The 22,018-nt window shown below is 41.4% G+C and overlaps 1 protein-coding gene across 6 annotated transcripts in view; it reads right to left on the bottom strand.

Moving 5' to 3' along the window:
- VGLL4 (vestigial like family member 4) overlaps positions 1–22,018 on the bottom strand; it is a 157,344-nt gene that overhangs the window by 66,070 nt on the left and 69,256 nt on the right. The window contains exon 1 of one of the 6 annotated variants that reach the window (XM_057705423.1): positions 15,901–16,872. The exons of 4 other annotated variants lie outside the window; for them this stretch is intronic. In XM_057705423.1, coding sequence (XP_057561406.1) covers positions 15,901–15,982 — 82 coding nt within the window. In that variant the 5' untranslated portion in view covers positions 15,983–16,872. Of the gene's footprint in view, positions 1–2,060; positions 2,169–15,900; positions 16,873–22,018 lie in introns of those variants that run through there. One more of the 6 variants, XM_057705428.1, reaches the window with a different exon arrangement.

Below are 22,018 nucleotides of genomic sequence, written 5' to 3'. Positions count from 1 at the left end.
CAACTGTCTAAGGGGTGTCTAAGGGGCAGTGATGTGGCTGGTGGAAGGGAAAACTGATGACTGCGTATCTCAAGGCTCAAGCATCCGGTCAGGAAATGCCCGAAGAACCTGGGGGTACAGAAAGCAGGACAGGCTGTCCTGGTGCCTGCAGCCAACGGTAAAAAGTCAAATAGCTAAACACCACCTTTAGGAAACCCTGCTTTCAAACAACCATGTATTGACACTTCTCTACCTAATTATTTTAAATAGTCACCTCTTTAGAGGTCAGACCCTTAGCGAGGGGACCCTCACCAGTGCCTCAGTTTCCCCATAAGGAACATGGGCACACCATCGGCTGCTCCACATTCCCTATAATGCATTTACTGCCATAGACTTCCTACATGTCTTTTACATAATAAAACAACTCATTCCCCTTAAAGCTTTGAATTAGGACCGCAAGATGGTCACTAAAAGCTCTGCAGGTGGAGTCCACGGGTACCAATTTGTAAATTTCTCCAAGCCTAGAAATCTGAGAGGGCCAGGGAAGGGAGCAGAGAGGAACTTGCACGTTAACCGCAGACACTAGCCTCAACTTGCTGAGCCGGAGACTCTGCCAGTGTTTGCCCAGCTGGCTCCCCAAATCGAGGCGACAAAGCCTCAGTGCTCACCCTCAGGCAAGCTGTGCACGGAGTTAAGAACAGTCCCGGGTAAGTGGTGTCAGAGGAGGGAGATCAAAACGCCCTTTGCTGGATGTGCCTTTTAAGACATTTCATTCTGGGGATATTCATAAAATAAGAAATAAAATAATAAAATAATTTACAAAGAATGACATGCTAACATCTAAAGATTTCTCTCTCCAAAAATTTAGAAGTGCCAGAGGCTTGTTCTTATGTCCCAGGTTGCTTTTCAAACGCTACATGAAGTAGTCATGAAGACAGAGGGACGGTGCCTGGCCTGCAGCAGCACCTTTCTTTCTTTCTTCCTCTCTTTCTCCCTCTCTTTTTCCCAGAAGTCATACTTCATTGTACAACATAAAAACCACACGAGAGAAATCCTACAAGTAAAATGAATGTCAGAAAATTTCTGTCAGGGGAGCCATCGTTTAGACATTCAAAAGCTCACGAGTGAAAAATTCCTATCAGTACCCTGAGCATTCAGAAATCTTTTTATACCAGTTGCACTCAATTAGAACACTCTAAACAGGGATCATCACAGAGACTGCAATATTTATGGAAGGCTTTAACAAGAGGTGATGTTTCAGCAAATGTCAGATCACTGATAGAAAGTATAGAACCTTTTAGATATTTTAAATATCTGAAAGCTTTTTAACAAAAATTCAGAGAGAATCTGTACTGAGGGAAACACTTATTCTAGAAGTCATGTTGTGGAGATCTGATGACAACGTTACTGTTTTTCTTTTAAAGAAACCTGCAAATGTCTAGATATATGAATTTTTTAAAAAAAGCCCCAATAAATTGAATAACCAGGTGATATCATTAAACACAGTATGCAGGACTTACGTGTAAATGTCACTAGCACATTTCTTTTAACCTGTGAGTGGGCCTCCTGGTAGGACTGCTAGCATTCAGCAGCCTCTCTTATCTGACCCTGTGACAACTGAGAATAAAACTACAGAACACTTAGTTGGTAACCCATTACGGTTTAGGCTGGATGACATCTGGTTCTGCAGTCTATGAAAGCACCAAAGACCTTCCTTCTATCCTATCTATCTATCTATCTATCTGGGCATATATGTATAGATACATATTTTTTTTAAACTCCATACATAAGAGAAATGGTCTAAATATAGATATATGTGTATACATACATAAGAGAAATGGTCTAAATATAGATATATGTGTATACACCCATGTAAAACCAGAGGTCTAACAGAGAAAATCCAATTTCACTGCCATAAACACACACACACTCAGACGTATATATAAAAATCACCACGTCTAAAGTGCAAATTACTTGACAGCAAGGCATCTACCATCTTCCTCTAGAGCCATCTGTGTATCATATAAGTGAGTGAGCAAAAATGAACAGAATAAAGACAAAGGCAGAGATTGTCAGTCTACCTGTGAGCAGCAATTACGACTCAGATACTGAAAATAAACCATGCTACTGCTCCAGGGGCTTATTCCACAGGACTGGGACCGTGACATTTTGCTGGGGTTCAAGTGCAGATCAGCAAACAAAATGGCTTGTTTTTCTTCCGCTTTTCAGAGCTGCAAAAGACATCACAGTCCATATAACTGCTCAGCCCAACCTTGATCCAGGAGCTATTACCGCTTCTTAAAAAACACAATCTTTTGGATAGATAGAATGTGATCTATCCATACGAGGGACTATTCGTCAACCATAAAAAAGAATGAAGCCCTGACACCTGCTATAGCATAAGTGAGCCTTTCATTATGCTGAGTGCAAGGAGCCAGTCACAAAAGACCACATATTATAGGATTCCATTGTATGAAACATCCAGAACATACAGAGCTACAAAGACAAAGTAAACTAGTGGTCACCAGGGCCAGGGAGGAAGAGAAGAAATGGAGAGGGACTGCCAGGGAGTACAAGATTTCTTTCGAGGGTGATGAAAATGCTCTAATCTTAGGTCGTGGTGATGGCTGCACAACTCTGTGAATAGACTAAAAACCAATGAATTGTACATTTTAAACGGGCGAATTTTATGGTATGCAAATTATATCTCAGTAAAGCTGTTAAAAACACTAGATTTAAAAAAAAAAACCTATCATCTTTAGAAAGCTAGAGCAGAAACAGAGCCAACGTGGAGGGCAGTAAATACAGTGGCTCCTTATCTTTCCAAGATTCTCAATGAACCCTGGGCATTACGAGAATTAGTCAATCAACTGTCACAGCGGCAATGAAACCAAGGTGAGATGAATCAAACACAGAAGCAAAAAAGTTCTAAACCCAAGGAAATAAACTGCAAAACACATACACACACACACACCACAAAATCAAAACATGAGTCCCTGTATGGGTATATATGTGTCCCAGTGTCACTCATGTCACCAGAGTTTCTCTCATTCTCCTCTTGTTACTTAAAGATAAGCCCTGGGAGGGGCAGAAACTTTTTTTTTTCCGCCTCATGACACATAAGACCTAGCACAGCTGGAGATTTCATAACCTTTAAAGGCACTGATAAGTATTTTAAGGTGCCCCGAATACTCCCTTGAACTGCACTCCAGACCCCACTGTGGCCACTAGGAGCTGTGATTATCCCCCATCTGCAATAGGAATGGGAGTCATTCTACAGAAAACCCCTCACAGGCAAACTAGGTAGCATTCACATCTTCCATAAAGCGAGCTGAAGAACAGGTTGCCAGAACTTCAAAAGCATACAAATGAGTGAGCAAAGCGGAAGAGTACACACATAAAGCCAGAGACAGTCTACCTAGCGTAACAACCGAATTACCTCAGCCCTCTAAAATAAGGGCTCTGTGATCTCAGATCACCACGCACTCACTCAGTGCCTGCCATGGTCACAGTGAGATGCACTCGTAGCAGCGGGATACACAAAAAATGGTAGACTCCTTGCCTTGTGTATGTGTACACACACACACACACACACACACAATCAATAAAACTGAATTTTTAAAATTTTTGGTAAGCATGCCAAGGAATGTTGTCATTTTCAAGGCAGTCATTCTGGAATGACTTGAACCTATTTGTTCCAAAGAAAACTGTCACTGATTAAAAGATACTTTCAAACTCCACTTGCAGAACTAGCTTTAGAATGACATACAAAAAACCAGCTCATTGTTTTATAGACACACTTACATAGAATTGAGCTTGGCAGATAATAAGTCCTCCACAAGTGTCTAATACATAGATATTTAATTACTAGTGATTGTTTAAAATATTCAAAAGAATGTATCTCAGACCATGACTGCAACTTCTAAAACACGAGCACCGTTCTGGGAATGAGATCATCACAGTGTTAAGTGTGTAATTTTCCAGAGTAACTATCTGGAAGACAAGCTTCAACACCTTACTTATTTAGATGGAAGCTGTTAACATTTGTTTGCTTTCAATGTCATGCTGTATTTACATTAGATAACAAAATACAAGGTGACAACTGCTAAATGAATATTAAGACTGTAAACTCTACAGAAATCCAAAAGAAAAGGATATAAACATCGTCATGCATTGAAAGAGGACAAGGCATCTTGCCAAGGAATTGAGAATTTAACAGGTTACAGTACAATTCCCGCCTATAAAGTTGCAGGTAAAGTTTTATAAAAGGAAGCTGAAGGATACACAGAATTCATGTTGCTGGAAAGGAGCAGGGAGGGCATTGGGGGGGGGGGGGGGCCAAATTAAAAGAACCTAAAGAGGGAATGGTAGGTAAACCAGGAGCTAAATCAAACTGGAACTGAGACAGCTTAATCCCAGAGCTTTCTTTTAACAGGCCAGTGGGTGGAATGAATCATCACCCAACATGAACTAAAGCAAAGCAACACTACACTAAAGGAAAGTGTTCCCAAAAAAGAGTCCTCTGTGCCACGCTGGTGTTTGTTCACATCTCTCAATCTGGCTGCCTGCTGGTTTCCATGGCTTTGGATCTGCCCACTGGGAAAAACAACCCCTCCTTTGAACAATACCTAAATCACTACCTATGCCCTGAAATTAGACAACTAACATACATATTCCAGCCTCTAACTGAGACCATCAACTCATCAAAAGTAGAGACTATGTATTTTGGCACACTGAACCAATCAGCAGTGTCACAGCAGGTATTCCAATAAGTAATGGATTATAAGTTAACAGTAAAAACACCTTGATATTGTCCAATGATAAACAATGATAACCCCCCAACAGGGCTAAAATTTAAGACTGGCAACACCACATACTGGTGAGGACGCAGATGGTACAACCAGTTTGGAAAACAGTTGAGCAGTTTCTTAAAAGAAGTTAAGGTTATCCAGTGCCCCAACAATCCCACCCATGAGTATTTATCCAAGAGAAAGGAGCACATATGTCCACAAAAGGCTCGTATAAAAATGTTTGGAGACGGCACCACAAAGTGAACAGACTGAACATCACTGAACTGTATCCTAAAAATGGCTAAAATAACAACTTTTATGTTATATATACTTTTTACCACAGTAAAAAACCTGCTTAGAGCCTCTTTATTCATAATGGTTAAAACCTGGAAACAAGGCAAATGTCCATCAACCTGAGAACAGACGCAAATTGTGATATACTCGAATAACAGACTGCAGCAGGGCAACACAAAAGAACAAACTGCTGATCTGGGCAACGACGTGGATCAATCTCAGAAATACTATGCCGACCACAAGAAGCTGGAATCAAATGATTCTACTGACGTGAAAGCCCAAGAGCAGGCAAAACTAATTTATGACTGCCAAGTGAAAACAGTGGTTACCTCTCGGGGCTGGGTACCGCCTGGCCAGGAGGCATGAAGGGGACTTTCTGTGGTGATGGAGATGTTCTATGTCTTGATCTGGTGGTGGTGACAAAAGGTGTAAACATAGGGGAAAAATTCATGAAGCCACGCCCTTAAGACTTCATCATAATTGACTGTGTCTCAATGCAAACGAAAGAAAAAAGAAAACCAAACAGATGGGACACTCCAGTCCATTCACCATATTAAGTCCAAGACTGACCTTTTGTCTAGCCCTCACCAAATACTCTGTTATCACAAAATAAGAGCTCACAATAAAATTTCCTTTGGGGTATTGTAGGATCTATCCCAGAAAGGGCAATATCTTTTAAGGTCCAACTAGAGTAGTTTAAGAAAAACATACAACTAATCCATTCATTTCTTAGGCTTTCTTTTTTTTAATTCACTGAATTTTTAAATTCTAAATATACTGTATTCCTATCAGGACCCAAATTTGAGGGTTTTTTAGGTTGATGATACTGCAATAAACACTAGTTTCCTATATAACAAACAGGTACGACGGAGTGAGGCGGTCTGACTCTGACCACAGTTAATAAACCAAGTAGGAGATCCCACACTTCTAAGATTTCAAAGGAAATTTTTTTTCAAGTTTCCGACACAGACATTCAAGTCCTTCCCGAGACAATGAGGGGAATAAATCATCGACTCAGAGTTTGAAAATGGAAGCCGTCATTTTTTAAGAATGGATAAAACTATGGTAAACAGTAAGTCAGCGAAGAGACCGCAACCTGTAATAATAACATTTTTCATAATCTGTAATTATCTTCTTTATTTACATCTTCACTGTTGGCCTCACATCTTCACTGTTAAGCTCCAAAAACGCAGGGATCTTGCTGTCTGTTTTGTTCACAGCTATGTCCTCAGCACATACAACATGGCCTGGCGTGTACCAGGTATCAAATATTTTCCTCAAAATGATCAGTTCACTTCATAGACCAAAGTCGAGTCATTAGAAAACAAGATGAGCAGGGGCAGTTACTTCCAAGCAACCAGCCCACTTCAAAATATTTCACTACAGACACTGAGCCTCAAAGAGTCCCCCTCGCCCCGAACCTTCATTTCCCTCCTTTTCCTGGCCCTCTGGCCCCCCTCCAAGAAAACATTCTAAGAATTAACAAACGCACTTGTGTTACCAACTAAGTGAACATCCCTGGGCTCATCACACAATTCCAATGTTTCTTTATCTTTAATGAAAGGACAGTGGAGTCACTCACACCTAAGTAGACACCAGGGTGCTTGGTGCTAAGAACAAAGAGATGAAAGAGAAAGGCCTGGCCCTGCCGGCGCTTACAGCAAGGCAGACAGGTGAGTACACGTGCTCTGGCAGAAGCACGTGTGGCATGCCATGCAAACACAAACACAACACCTAAGCCCACCAAGAAGGTAGGGCTGAGGAGGGTCACTTTCCAGAAGAAGCCTCTGCCCGTGAGGGAGGGGGCTCACAGAGGTCACAAGAACGAGCGAATGGAATTTCAGGAAGAGGCAACGGCTCTCACTCGACAGGAGTCGGGTGTGTGTGGACCACAGGTGCGGGTGAAGGGGCAATGGGAGACAGGACGTGGGCGACGCAGTCGTGGAGGACAAGGCTGGAGCGGTACGTGAGGAATGACACTCCCGTGATGTTTCGGACCAAGGCCCAGAGGGAATGCGGGTAGTGGCGGGTCAGTGATGCAGTTATGTTAGTGACAATGAAGGAAACCCACGGAGACCCGACTGAGAGAGGAGCTCCTAGGACCTCTTGTTCCTAGGTGACCATCCTTATCCTCTATCTCAAATTATTATCTCTGGCAACGGCCACTCCTGTAAGCTCTAAACCCATATACTCAACTTTCTAACACTCATCTCTCCTTTGAAATTTCAAGGATCCTTCAAACGCAACATACCTGAAACGAAACTCATGAAACTCACAATCTCACCACAGAACCCCACCTTCTGCCCACGTTTCCCGTCTCTGCCAATGGCAGCAGCATCCCTCCACGGGGACAAGCTGGCGAGGCGGCAGCCTCACTGCCCCACATCCTCTGCCTCCCGCCCTGCTCTCACCCAGAACCACGCCCCTTCAGTCTTCCCTCCAAACATCTCTAAGATCTAGCCCCCTCTCCTTCTCCACAACCACCGCCGTGACTCAGGTTACCACCACCTCTTGCCCAAACTGTTGCAGGTTCACGTCCTCTCTTAGTTCTCCTATTTTCTTTCAATCTACTCTTGAGCTAAGAACAAATGTGTACCAGCCTGCCTCCCTCACATGCACCCTCCTACCCACCCCCAGGAGCATACAGGGCCCCCGCTGACGCTGAGTCCAGCGCCGCATTCTCAATGGAGCGGGGACCTGGTAAGCATTTGAACCAAGGGATGTAAGAATCTTAAGAATCTGGACGGAGTCAGCACCACAAGCACAAAGGCTCAACTGAGGACCAAAAAGTGTCCACTGAACGTGCCGTGAGGATATCATTTAGTGACCCTGTCCAGAACAATTTCAATGCAGTCGTGGGAACAGAAATCAGATGACAGGGGATTGAGGAGAGAATGGACAGAAGGTAAACAGAGAACACTGACTTTCTTCCGATAACCTGGATGGCAAGGAAAAGAGATCTAATAGTTAAAAAGGGAACACAAGGTTTAGGGATGGGTTAGTTTTTGGTTTAAAGTTGGGACAGACTTCTGCATAAGCACATGATGAAGAGAAAGACCCAGGTGAGAAAGAAAGGGGATCAGAAAAGAAACCATCACTGCTAAGACCCTGAGGCTAGAAGGGTAGGGAGTTGTGAGCATAAATAGAAGAAACAGCCTTTCACTGAGCCCACGGGAAAGGAAAGAAGGATGGAGTCAGATTCTGAAGAGCCTGCAGGCGGGAAAGCCAAGCAGATGTGGTGGTTCCTCTGTTTTCTCCTTCAGTAGTGTATAAGGATTCTTCCAACTCTACAAGAAGGCTCTCTCCCATTCTCTCTGTCGAACAAAATATAAAACCATGTACAGTATGCACACGTGTGTAGGTGTGTTATATATTTATATAAAATACACATACATATATATTATAGTTATATATTTTTATATATATGTATGTTTTATATATATATTTAATGTGTTGCATTTATTACTGGACACTAAGAGCAATATTTGACATCTGCCATTAGTCCTGGAATTCTGCTTCACTCTACCTCTTCCCCCTCTTTATTGATATAAAGCCCCTAACAGACAAGGGGCTCCACCATCATCTCCAGAAACTGGTGGTACTTGTTCCCAAATGGGAATCCAGCGGGGCAGTGCTAGGAAACTTTACACAGGTTTTATACTGAGAATGACTATTTTCCATCCCTTTTACCCTCCACTCAATAGAACTTCAAGGCTGGTACTACAGCTGCTATTACATACTCCTTTAAAAAGCTACCCGAATCACTCTCCGGGGTGACTTTAAGCACTGGCAAAGAAGTCAGAGCTTTTCAGCAGGGAAATAAAACAAGGGTTCTCTGCAGGGTCGGCCAAGGGTGTATCAGTTGCTCATCAGGAAAAAACAATAGTTTAAAAGGACACACATAGTAAGAAAGGGAGAAAATGGGTATAGGAGAAAGCTGCTGACAACAAAATAAAATTTTAAATTAATCCCTTGTCGCTTTAACAGGGCCGCCACATAATGGAAGATATGCTTGTTTTCAAAGGGGGGAAAACACCCAGGAATCTGCACTCATCACTCCCTCAAGTGTTATCAGGGAAGCGGCGCGGGCTCTGTCCAGCTGGATCTGGGGTAGTGTAAACACTCTGCTAAACTGCTTGGCAGAATGCGTCTGCATCGAGCCATTAAATTCTGGAATTCACTTTATTAAAATCAAATCATTAGCCAAGGAGAATTAACAGGCAACCAGTTTCATGCAAAACAGATATAAAATAAAAATCAAGAGCGAGACATATGGGTGATGCGTCTTCATTCATAATTTTAGATGGTGCGTGAGGCCGGCTATTGTTTCAGCTCTTTGTTGCTCTCCAACGGCCATCTCTATACAATGTGGAGGATTGTTTGGGTCCTGGAACAAGTTAAGCTTTTTCTGTATATCTAAAAGTCCCTGGATTACCATCCAAAGAAACCTGGCGCTGCGACAAAGTTGACTTGTAACAAGTCTCAGCCTTTAAGCAAATTGCTTATTAATGCAGAACTAAAGTTTCTGTTTGGATCCTAATTAAGCTACGTATCTCCAGAAGTGTCCCCTACTCCAGAAGTGCCCCCTACTCTCCGAAACTGGGCAGAATTTTTCTAACACACAATTTTCCATTACACATGGGTGCTGGAGGGCTTTTAACAGGTGGCGAAGACTGTGACCAAAATACTGACTGAAAAAAAAAAAAGTTCAGACCAAAGCGTCTCCAGGTCTGTTAACAGGGGAGCAGCAGGGGAGTGAGAAGGGAGGCTGGGACGTCCCGGAACATTCCAGGGCGAAGCCATCCCCACCCCCACCCCACCCCTCACCGGAGAAGCAGGCTTCATATGGAAAAGAAAACCTCTTAGGACATGGCCACTACTTCAAAAGACCTCATAAACAAGACACAAGAGAAGATTTGAAGGATAATTCCAATTATATAGGGCTTAAAAAAAAAAAAAAATCCCAGACAAAACTAAGCTAATTTGTCTAGAATGGCACACACAGGTGGTAAAGGTATAAAGAAAAGGATGTTACAACTGCAGTGACCTCGTGAGGTCAGGAGGAATTCTGATTGGGAGAGAATACTTGAAGGAGGCAGTTGACTACCTCTTCACCTGGTGATGATTACAAGGTTATTTTTTAACTATAAACTACACCTATGTTTTATGTACTTTTATGTATATATGATGTGTTTCATAATAAAAAATGTTGAGACGGAGAGACAGAAAGAGAGGGAGACAGATCAACCCAACACATTCCGTAGCAGAATAGAGGCATTCCATTTGTGTGTAAGAGAATGGACACTGGGTGACAAAAGCACAGTACTGAGGCTGCTCTGATCACTTACTAAATATATTTCAGTTTGTTATGTTTACAGACTTCTTTGCAAACAGATGGGTGAGATGTTAAGAGTTCAGAAAGACCATATAAATAGCCACAAACTAAAGACAACTTTAAGAATGGATCTTCTATTTTATTTAGCATAAATAAACATTCTTTCAACTAGCAGTGATTCACATTGTTAGGATTAAAACATATCCTGTATACAATACCCTGAAATTAAAACAATCTACAGAATTCTAAGAAAGAAAGAAAAGAATGCAGAAAAGGCAAGATAAGAAAGCAAACTGATGGAAGTAATCCCTCAGAATTTAGTAGAAAATGTAACATTCAGGAAGGCAGAGAGAAAGAGCAAAAGAAAATAAAATTTTCAGACTCTGCTTTTAAAATAAAGCCGTTGAAGTTTTTTTGGGGGGTGGGGGGCAGGTGAGGCTAATATACGAGTTCATTAAAAAATAAACGAGGGAGAAGGGACTATTTTGTAAGACAAACTGACGTTGCTGAGCAAGGCTGGAGTTCAGTATACACATAGATACCACTAAATATAAACAGTCACAGAATAAACGTTAACAGAGAGAGAAAACAGAAACAGTCAGAAACAATCCCTGGTAAGACTGGTTTTATATCTCTGTGTACACGCAAAAGTGCTAAATCTGGATCTAATTTCTTCACGACAAAACCCAGTTTTCTGCAACATCCTCACAATAAAGCAGAACCAAACTATTAAGGAGAGGTTTTGATTCTTCTTACATGCTGAGGGGGAATTTCTTCGTATCTTACGGCATTTAAAAAAAAAATCTTCCTGCTCAGCAACGAATGCAAACACCCTAGTAATTGAAGGCTGTGCAGACAATAGGGAAGGAAGGAGGAAGGAAGAGAAATCCGCCTTCCAAAACAAAGCTGGTGTAGGTTCCAAGAACCAGCCAAGTACAATAATCCTTCCAGAAGAGGGTAGAGAAGCAAGGGAGGGGAGTTGGAAGGAAGGAGGGGATAATCACACCTTCCCTCCCAAACTGTAATTAGAAGGAACACAAACTGGCCAGATCCTTGCAGGAGAGCTCCTGACTTCACCTGGGCTTTTTTTTATTACTCAAGCTCCTCCCAACCTCTCCCCCTCCTCCTCTCCCCCCTCTCTCTCTCTCTCATTCCCCCACCCTCTCTCTCCCCCCTCACTCCTGACCCTCTCCTACAAATTAAAAGCTACAGTAAAATGAATTTCCACAGCAAAACAGCTGCAGATGTTCGATCTAGGAACACACCCCTGGGTGAAGTGCTGGTCACTTGATATTCGGGGCTGGGGACAGAATACAGCCAGTAGAACAGCACGGCTCTGCTCTGTGTCCTTTTCAACTTGCTAACACCCGATGCTGCTAAGTTTCCTGATTCCTCTGAGCTCATTAAACAAAGAACAATGAAACCAGGACTCCACTCAACTGCTGCTGGTTAAACTGGCAGAAAACAAAAGAAATCCATCGCCCAGCCTTGGGCTGAGCTCACACCCCAAGCAGGGTCTCACTTGACTCAACCACCCTTGTTGTATACATTTTCCTTTCAATTCCAGAAAATTAAATGTAGCCTGTGATGCAACAAGCGATGATTCTGCTCTGAAACAATGAGCAGCTCTAATGCCCTTCCCTTTCATAAGATCTGAAGATACAATCTATTCTTACTTTCTCCCAATATAAATCACACCATTAAATTAAAAGGGGAGAATTCTTCTACCAAATTACACACTAATGGCTCTTAACCCATAATTAAAGTATCACTAACAGCAGCTTAAAGCCAAGGCCAACCATGAGCACATTTATTAGGACCTAAGTTTTCAGCACCAAGTAATTATGTAAATAGAACCATCAGCCATCTTGAGAAAAGGCCATGGTCGAACCAGCTCCCTGCTCCCTTGAGGAAACTCTTTGGGAACTGGCCTCCTCCTCTCCACAGTCAGAAAAAAGTAAAGCAAAGCTACGTGCCAGAGCAGCAAGGAGAGTGAATTACCACGACGCTTCTCACCTAGAGTCCTGATTACCACCTTCCCTGATCGTCACAGCCGTTTGGGAACCTAGACCAGCAACTGGTCTCAGGGCAAAGAAGAATCCAGCCCACACTCAACTGTGCACCGTGATCCAAGATACTGTCCCTGTGCTGTGGGCTGTGACGCTCCCCAGGAGAGAGCATGGTCCCTAACATCAAGGAGGTAATGATTAATAAAGGAGACAAGACATCAAATCATTTCGGGGAAGTGGTAGGGTACAGAAGAATCACACACTAGTCGAAACCACCAACTGGGTTTGCTCCTCAATTCAATTCTGTTACAATTTGGACAGCCAATTTTCCTCTCTGGGCCTTAGTTTCCTTGGCAAAAACAAGGCAAATGTATTAGTTATATCTAAGGCCCTGGACAGCTCTTCAATAATTAGATAATTAGAGAATATGAAACAGTATATAATTAAGTGCTAAATTGTACAGTAGCGACCACAACTGCTGACGGAGAGATTTCACTGATTTTTGAGTCCGCCACTTCCTGAGAGCCACACCAGGCACTGTGCTAGGACTCAGGGAGACAGTGACTGAGACAAAGCCCTGCCTTCATGAGGCTTTCAATCTATTACTGGCGCATTCTCAGGAGCTCAGAGGGAAAAAAAAAAAAAATAAAGGCTCCATTTCAAGGAGATTAGAGGCAAAACTGGGATTCAAGGGGGTATAATTTGAACACACAGTAGTAAAGGTGATGAATGATGAACTGGGTAACTGTTGAGAAATTCAGTAATAAAACAGAGATTTTTGAAAAGACACATTAATACCCAAGCAGAGTTCTGCTTATTGGCTCATCACCAATGATGGTAATGAGTTTCCACAAGTTATAGCCGAACGCAGATTCTCCCTGCCCTTCACCAATCATCTTCTATCCCAGCAGGCCCCCCACCCCAAATCTACTATTTGCGGTTCACTTTTTTCCTTAATTCTTTTTCATTTATGCTTGTAGATTTCCATGGTGAAAGTCAGGTGCCAAGGAGCAGACACCGAGTAGAGAGTCCATATCTAAGCCATCTGGAGTCCACCCTAAATGTGGGGTTTTAGGGAGACCTTGCATGCTATGAAATAATTGACTAAAAAAGACCTCATTGTGTACAAGTTGCTAAAGAGGTTGAGGAAAGATGGTGCAGACACATGGTTTATTTTGTGGAGCAGAAGTCTAATACAAATAAGGAAAATAGTACAACTAACCTAGAGAATAATTAACCATCAACATCTTACTTTTTGTAACTAAAAATTCAGAGAGTTCATTTGTCCCTTATTCTTAGGAGACATGAAATGCGACAGGGCCCTAAGTGAAATCAAACACTGCCCACCAACTGTACATTCCATTTTCCAAATAACTTTCCTGAAATGCTGGTGAGCTGACAGGTTTAATACGAATATTCTCAAAGTGCTGGATTTAAAAGGAACAATAACTGCTCCAACTTTTCTTACCCCTCCCCCCCCCCCAAAAAATCCCATCTAAGATTTATGCCCATCTTCTAAACACCCTTTTGAGTTCAGAGCAGATGTGCACAGTGTTTACACTGAGAAAACCACTAAGACATAAACAACCCACTATAAACACCACTCAGATTTTGCTGTTTTTCTTCATTTCCTGTGTATTTATTTTGGTGTTAAAATAATGTTAACTTTCATAATAAGGAAAATAGCAGCAGATGTTTAAACCAAACAGACTACAGCACATCTTCCCACACTTCTACTCAACTTTCAAAATCAAAGTTTCTTCCTCCCAATGAAGGAGGGAGCCTAAAAGACCACGCTCGTGTATGGTACGTACTAAACAACAGAGCAACCTGGACAAGCTTTCTGTAAGCTTTTCCTCACCACCTGCAGGCATAAAAAATTAATGTGATATCGATTTCCTAATAACCCCTATATTCCTCACAGTCTGATTATTATTCTTGGTTTTATTTTGAAAATATTTTAATACTCAATGACAAAGATAATCCAACAGAAAGTACCTTAAAAGTTTTGTTTCTTGTTCACTGAAAAAAAAAAAATTCTTTTAAACTTCCTGCAATATGTTAATTTCACAGGAAACAAGCCAGGTCACTTGCCGCTTAGACCACTCTAAAGAAGTCGGCCTTTTAAATGAGTGACTTTAGAAGCAGGATGATACCTAAAGCAGCAAGTTCAAAGAAAGCAATTCACCAAGATTCACATTCCTAGAACAAGCAGGATTTTTAAAAAAATGACAACTTTAAATATGAGATTCTTATCCATAGAGTTAAAAAAAAAAAAACTACAACAAGATCTTTTTTTTTCCTTGAAGGGGAAAGGGTAAGTTTTTGCTTAGGCAACGGGCCTAAAGTTTTTTACACGAGAAATATAAGTGGATTGGCTCACCCTCCCAAGTTTCTTCCATGTTTTCTTTTTCAAGAGAAATGTTCAGTTCACTATAGGCGAAAACATGGAAACGTCTCCTGCTGAATCAGAAGGGAGATGTCTCCTTGATTTGTATGTGGTTACAACAAAAAACACTTCCCCTGCCAAGCTGAATTCCCCCAGAGATGTCTCTCCGGCTACTCAGACTCAGACCATTACCACTTTTTCAAACTGCACGTAGATAATGTTCCAACAGATTAAGAAATCGCCTTTTCTCTTCTTACTACTAAGAGAGACAGCTTGAAATACTACAGGGCAGTGGGGAAATACCTCACCATTTAGTAGCAGGTAATAAACAATAAGAATTCAGAGCTGCTTTTTTTTTTTTTTCTTTTTAATTTAGCTTTCTGGTTGGTGCGTTGTGCAATCACTTCCACAAGGGACCGGAGTGTGGAGGGAACATCCTTCAATGTCAGAACTCTCCCAGAGCTGTACAGGAAATGGGAAATCAGACAAAGAGCCAGTCTGTGCTCTGTGACATGGGTGCCCTTCCAGGCCCCCAAACTGAATAGAAAAATTCTTCATTGTTTGGGACAATTGCTCTCACTCACTGTAACTTTCTGTTCCCCTCTACATGAAAATCCAAAGCTCTTGCTGGCTGTTGGAATACAACAGGAATACTGTATGTGGATGGTGTATGTTTAAAATAAGTATCAAGGCAAAAAAAAAAAAAAAGAGAGCGAGAGAACCGGACATGTTTAACTTTTTACTTGGGTCGTAGAAGTTCTTTCTCTAAAGAAAACACTAACAGAAGTCAAATAAAAGAAATACATTTTAAAGGAGTTACAAATGTGAGGAGTTAGTATGTTGCACGCGTAAAGCAAACTTTTAACAATGTGTGTTTCACGAACGCCTCTCCCCGCCCCCAGCTCTCTCCACTGTAACCCCTGAAGGCTAAGACACAAACAACAAACTTCGTGCTGAAAACGCCGCCTAAGAACCACTGGCCCTTCAAAGCACCATAAAGTCCCAAGAAAGAGAACAAAACGCACAAAAAGCGATCAGAACCGGAAAGGAGGAGTGGCCTTGACCAAAGCAACAGGGTAGCAGTTTCTAGAAGGGAAGGTCTACCTTCATAGCACAGAATGCCGATATTGTTGTTCATCTTGTCCAAGTACTGGTAGTTCAACAGGTCCATCTTCATAAATAGCATTTATTGGGCTAGCGCAGAAAACCAGCTCGTTGCTTTCGCCCCGAAAAAAGTATGCTTCCCAAATCAACTACTGCTGAGTAGCTCCTGGCTCTTCTCTTGAATTTCAAGAAGACGGAGGCCCGGCCTCGGATCAAAACAAAGTAAGTAAAAATTTAAAAAAAAAGGGGGGGGGGGGAGACACACGCACACAAAATAGAACTTGCAGAAAACCCTTCAAGAGTTCGTGCGCAGACGGTACACGTCCTGGATCCTCAAGCAAGCATTGAAAGAGCGTCTCCGAGGTCTTCAGGGGTCTTTCCTCGACGTAAGAAAGGCGCAAGGAAGGAGAGCCCGCAGCCCATCTCCTAGGACAAAGCCGCGCTCGCGCCGCTCACAGCCCGCTGCGAGCCCGTGCGCTGACACGCCGGCTATGCCTGGAATGACTCGAATGTGGACGCGCTTCCTCTTCCCAGCGGGAGGGCGCGCGGAGCATGCTCACTGCATCCCCGGGGCTCTTCAAATGTCAGGGATGTTTTCTGCACGAGATCAGGCTCTAAATGTAAGAAGTGTTTGAAAGCGGGAGAGAGAGGAGGTGGAGGGACTGCACGGAGGGGCCGGGGCAGAGCTGCTCTTGGCAGGAAGCAGCCCTGCTGCTGCTGCTGCTGCAAACCCGGAGGAGGGAAGGGCACATCCAGGAAGTCGCTTTTTCAGGAGCTTGAGTAAAAAGTCAGAAATCCATCATGGAAGCAAACGTCCATGGAATTTAACCCTGCTGTGGCGTCACTTCGGGGTTTCAGAGACCCAAAGCGCTTTGCTGTGGTATATATACCACACGTTTTTTTCCTTTTCTTTTCTTTTCTTTCCTTCCTTCTCTTCTGAAAGTTGTTTTACGATGTCCATTTACACGTTAACTGTAAATTTAAAATTTTGATATTCATGTTACATATAACTCCTCTCATAACAACATATGTAAACAGGGCATGGATGGTATCACCACTTTACAGCAGCGGAAACTGGAGCTCAGAGGGATTAAATAATGGTCTACGGCTCCCAAGATAGCTGGTAGAAATACTTTGAGTGTTTTACTCCCTAATATTATAACCTTCTAAAAAATAAGGAGGGGAGAGGAAGAGAGAAAGATAAGGAGAAAGAGAGAGAGAGTTTACGACTGTGTATCCCAAACAGAAAGCCTAGCTGACGTGCCGGGTGGGAGCACAGAGAAACGCTGTTCCATCTGTGTATTAGAGGCTAACAGAGCACCATGCCGCCATGTCATTCCTTGTTGCAAGGACCCGGGCCTTAAACGTCACATCTCCAATATCCAGCCCAAGTGGTGCCCAAAAGCTATTACTGAATCAGTAAATCACTGACTGTTCAGAATCTTCAGCACATGAGGAACACGCTACAAAAATAAAGGGAAAAAAATACTTTTCTCTTTGGAGATGGCAGCAAGCTTTTGGCACCATGAATAGACCAGTAATCTACCAGAGGAAGTATTTCTATACTACTATTATTGTATGCTATTTGGAGATCTAGAAAAAATCAAGGGGTGTGCTGTATTGTAGACCAAGACCTCACACTGTAATACTCTAAAATAAGAATTGGATAAATACTTTCAAGGGCTTATATGTAAAAAGATTAGCAACAGTTGCACTTTCGGCAACAGGCATGTTCATGCCAAGTTGTTCTAAGTGAATCTTATCTGGAGAGAAATACAACATCCAATACTGTTGCCAGCCCTGCTGCAATAGCAGTAACTGATATAGTAGCAGGTGACGCAGGCAACAGAAAAATCAAGATTTCACAAGCTTTAATTTACAAAGCTATTTATTAATGCTAGATTACATATTCTAGGATGTGAATAAGCTATACTGAAAGGTATGTACACCATCAATTGTAATTAAAATGCTTAATGGTACTTGACGGGGAGGGTCAGAAGAAAACTCTTATATAGCCTCTAATATACACCAACTAGTATATATTATTGTACTTAATATCCTTAAGTACAGATTCAAGTTAAACTGACAGTTTTGGTTCGAATTCAGCTATACAGATGGTTTTGGAGAACCATTACGGTGCTACATTCTTTGACATAAGTTCTCAGTCAGAAAATGTATGAGTCCCTAGCACACCCAATCTAGGAGAAAGCTGGCTGCACCTCAGAATCAGGGCGGAGCTTTTAAAAATCCTGGTGCTTAGGGTGCACCCCAGAATAATCTGATCCCAGCATTGGGATCAATTTTAGAGAGTCCCAGGCGACTCTAACATGCAGCCAAGGTTGAGAAACATTGCTTTTATCTCAGAGGAGAAAAAAAAATCACCTGCCTTCAGATGTTTTGTTTTCTACAACTTCTTTTGAGAAGAAAGGTTTTCTTTTTAAAGTGCACTGATTTAACCCGATTCAAACAATACAGTGGTAAAGATATAAGTAAAAATATTTAGTTACTTCCCTTTAATGACTCAGTGTCACTAACCATGTGGTTCTCAGTCTCCGAGAGGCAACCACCTGTGTGGATACAGGCCCACACGTACACCTTGACCTGTGTTTGGAATGAGTTGTGGGAAAATGAAATCCCCAGCCCTCACTGCGTCTTTCCCACTGATCTGGATGCCAGCGTGGTCCTACTCAGACAGAGATACAGAAGAGGAGAGTGAAGAGGTAGAAACTTTTATAGCAATTTGCCAGAGTCACCTTATGTCCTATAAATCTTCCAGGCAGACAGTCTGAGGAGCCCTGCACTGGAAGGTCGTGGCCACACCTGCTGATTCTGCAGGGCAGTCAGTCCCCTGCGGCTGGACCTGTCCTATCCCTGCTCCCCACATCTTCCACCTTCCAATTCAAGCACAGACCTGCCTACAGTTATTCTCGAAAACCACATTATTTCACGTCTCAGTGCACACGTTCCCTCTTCGTGCAAGGCTTTTCCAGCCCATCTACCAGCAAACACTTATTCTTCCCTCAAGACTTGGTACATGCCTCCTTTGTCCTGTGGGAGCCCCGTACTTCTGAGTCCTCACTCCCCACTCTGTGCCATCATTTGCCCACAGACATGCTTCCGTCCTAAGCACGTCTAGGCTTTAGGAGCCTTCTGCAGGGTTGGTCTGGCAAGCCATCAATAAACTCCTGTTGAGTAAAATCCCTAAGATGAAAACATCTCAAAGGCAGACTCCATCTCCCACCTCCCTGCTCCCAGCACACACCGAATTATCTAACTCAACATTTTTCCAACTGGATTCTGTCAACATCTTCTGGGGACACAAGTCCTCACATCTGAGGAACATGCATCTAGGTTCTGATCAGGCTTCAGGTTATAGTCAACACATCCATTAAGAAAAACCCAGTGCTAGAAAATGTCAGTGCTTCTCAAGTTCATTCACAGACTAATATTCTCATAATTAAAGTATCAATAGGATTGTTCTTAAGGAAACTGGAAGGATGGTTCTAAATTTTATCCACAAAAAAATAAAAACAAAAACAAAACCCTCAGGTAGAAAAGTTTGATTTTGTTCTTTTTTTTTGGAGGAAGAAATTTGATCAGATATTGAAAACATAAAGCTGCTGTATAGCATAGGAAACTATATTCAAAATTTAGTAATAACCTATATGCAAAAGAATCTGAAAAAGAATCATATATATACACATATATATACATACCGATATTGTCATAGAGTTTTTGCTGTAAAAACTATAAAACCTGTAAGAAAACGTTCAGACTATCTAATTTGGAACAGGGAAACATTTTCTAAGCCTGAAAAAAAAATAAATCGAAGAAAGAAGTCACGAAGGAAACTATTGGAGAATTTGCATATACAAATTTTATGTTTTTGTACATCTGAAAACACCAAAACCAAGTACAGAGACAAAACACAAAACAGAAGAATATATTTGTAACATACACCTTGGTGGAAGAAGGATGAATGTTCTTGTTACATAAAGAACATCTAAAAAGAGAAAAGAAGAAAAAACTTAATCTAAATTATTTTTAAACAAGCAAAGAACATGAGAAACAAATGGCCAATACAATTTTAAAAAGCCTGTTCAACCTCACTAAAAATAGAAAAAATACAAAGTGAAAAAAAGAAAAGAAAAAATCTCCATCTGCCAAATTAACAAAAAGAGAAGGCATTTCAATCTTATTTAATGCTGGTGGGGTGAGCTGCCATGGGAATTTCTGTCACTGCTAGTGAAAGTGTAAGCAGGCAGTGTCTTTCTACAAAGCAGTCCACATACACATCAGCTGTTTGTAGCGTTGAAAATGTTCACATCCTTTTCCTTGCACTGGACTCTACTTCTAGCACTCTGTCTTAAGAAAATAATAAGATTTGGTCAAAGAATACATAAAGATGCTCATCATGTTTCTATTTATAATAATGAAAACTTGAAAACCTAGAAGTCCAAAATAAGGAAATGCATGAAAACTGTGGTATATCAATGACAGAATAGTATGCAACCATTATAGTTCCTTCTAAAATACAAAATGATGGGAGGAAATGATATACTCAAAACACATGATAATAGTACTACTTATGTTAACTGAAAATAAGCAAATAAAAATAGAATATAAAACAGCATGTACACTAAACACCAATTTTCCTTATGCATCTACAAGTATACGGAAATACAGAAAAAAAAATACAAACACACGTATTTAAATATTGGAAAGCATACCAAAATGTTAGCAGTGCCTCTCTGGGAGGGGTGGGCATGTTTTATCTTTTTCTGTATTTCCAATTTACCTACAAAGACTATATTCCTTATATAATCAGAGTGAGGGTGAAGGAAGGTCCTCACTTCCTAAAAGGCAGGCACATGACGACAAAATATGCCCTGGTGAGGCATAAGCAGTGGGTCATTCATATCTAATTTTTGAACACTGTGATATGTCCTTTTGATTTAGATTTAATGACTAAAGATTTAAAAATTCCAAACATTTATTTAGAACTCTGTAAGATTTAAAGATATTTATGAGGAGGCATCTGTCCTAAAGAACAGCCTACAAGATGGTGGTGCATGTCAATTACATCTCAGTAAACCTGGGAGGCTGAGGAAAACAGTCTGCAAGGAGAAACTGTACTTTAAACTTCCAGAGACTGTAGACATATACGCATGTGCTTTTTTTTGGTCTTCTATCCTTTACTAAGTATTCCATGTGTTAGTATCGATTCCCCAAACCAGACCATAAGCTTTGGAGAAAAGGAAAACTAAGCTTCAGTTCTTGGTATAAAGCTCCCCACAGCATAAAATTAGGGCTCCATAAATGTTCATTACGGCTGCGTCTCAGTGTCTTTGTGGAATAATGATGGCAACATGATGACAAGGAAGCCTAGGCTAATTACTAGGTTAAATGGTTCTATTTGCTAGAGAGTTGACTACCAGTTTAGAACAGAATCAACAATACTGTGAGCTGCTTCATAAAAGCCAAATGATTGAAATCACTCTCCAGACACTTATTAAAAAATAAAATGCTTTCATTAGCACACCTGCCAAGCAGGGAACATTTTAATGTTCTGTCTAACAATTATTTCTTCACAGACACCAGGAAATGTTAATAACCCTACAGGGCTACTTGGTTCCCCCCACCCCTCCGCCCCCAGGGCAGATTCAATTGCTCTCCTCTTTCCAGGATTCTAAGTAACCAATATATTTAATGCTTTCATTTTAAAGTTTATTTTTCTCCTTACCACACATTTATTTTTTTAATCACTTTAACCTGATATGTGAATAATCATCAAAGAGACCCTACCAAAGGAAGAAAGTAAGTCTGACTCTAACTTGATCTACAGTATCAATTAACTAAAAAGTTGATGTGCAGAAATGCCATGTTAAGAGCATCTCTAGGCCCCACCGCAATCTACAGGCACATTCTTCAGTACAATACGAACACCAACAACAACAACAACAACAACGATGGTGATAATGACATTTGTTAAACACGTCACTGTTCAAGGCACTGTTACTTTTTTATGTTATCATCTTACTTACTAAGACAAGATTGTGACAAGGAAAGCATGGAAGAGGGTTTAAGTGAAAACAAACTTAGCACTGAGTGGTAAGAA

This window comes from Hippopotamus amphibius, chromosome 13 (assembly GCF_030028045.1).
Source record: "Hippopotamus amphibius kiboko isolate mHipAmp2 chromosome 13, mHipAmp2.hap2, whole genome shotgun sequence".
Lineage (NCBI taxonomy): Eukaryota > Metazoa > Chordata > Mammalia > Artiodactyla > Hippopotamidae > Hippopotamus > Hippopotamus amphibius.
This window is presented reverse-complemented; position numbering and strand designations above follow the sequence as displayed.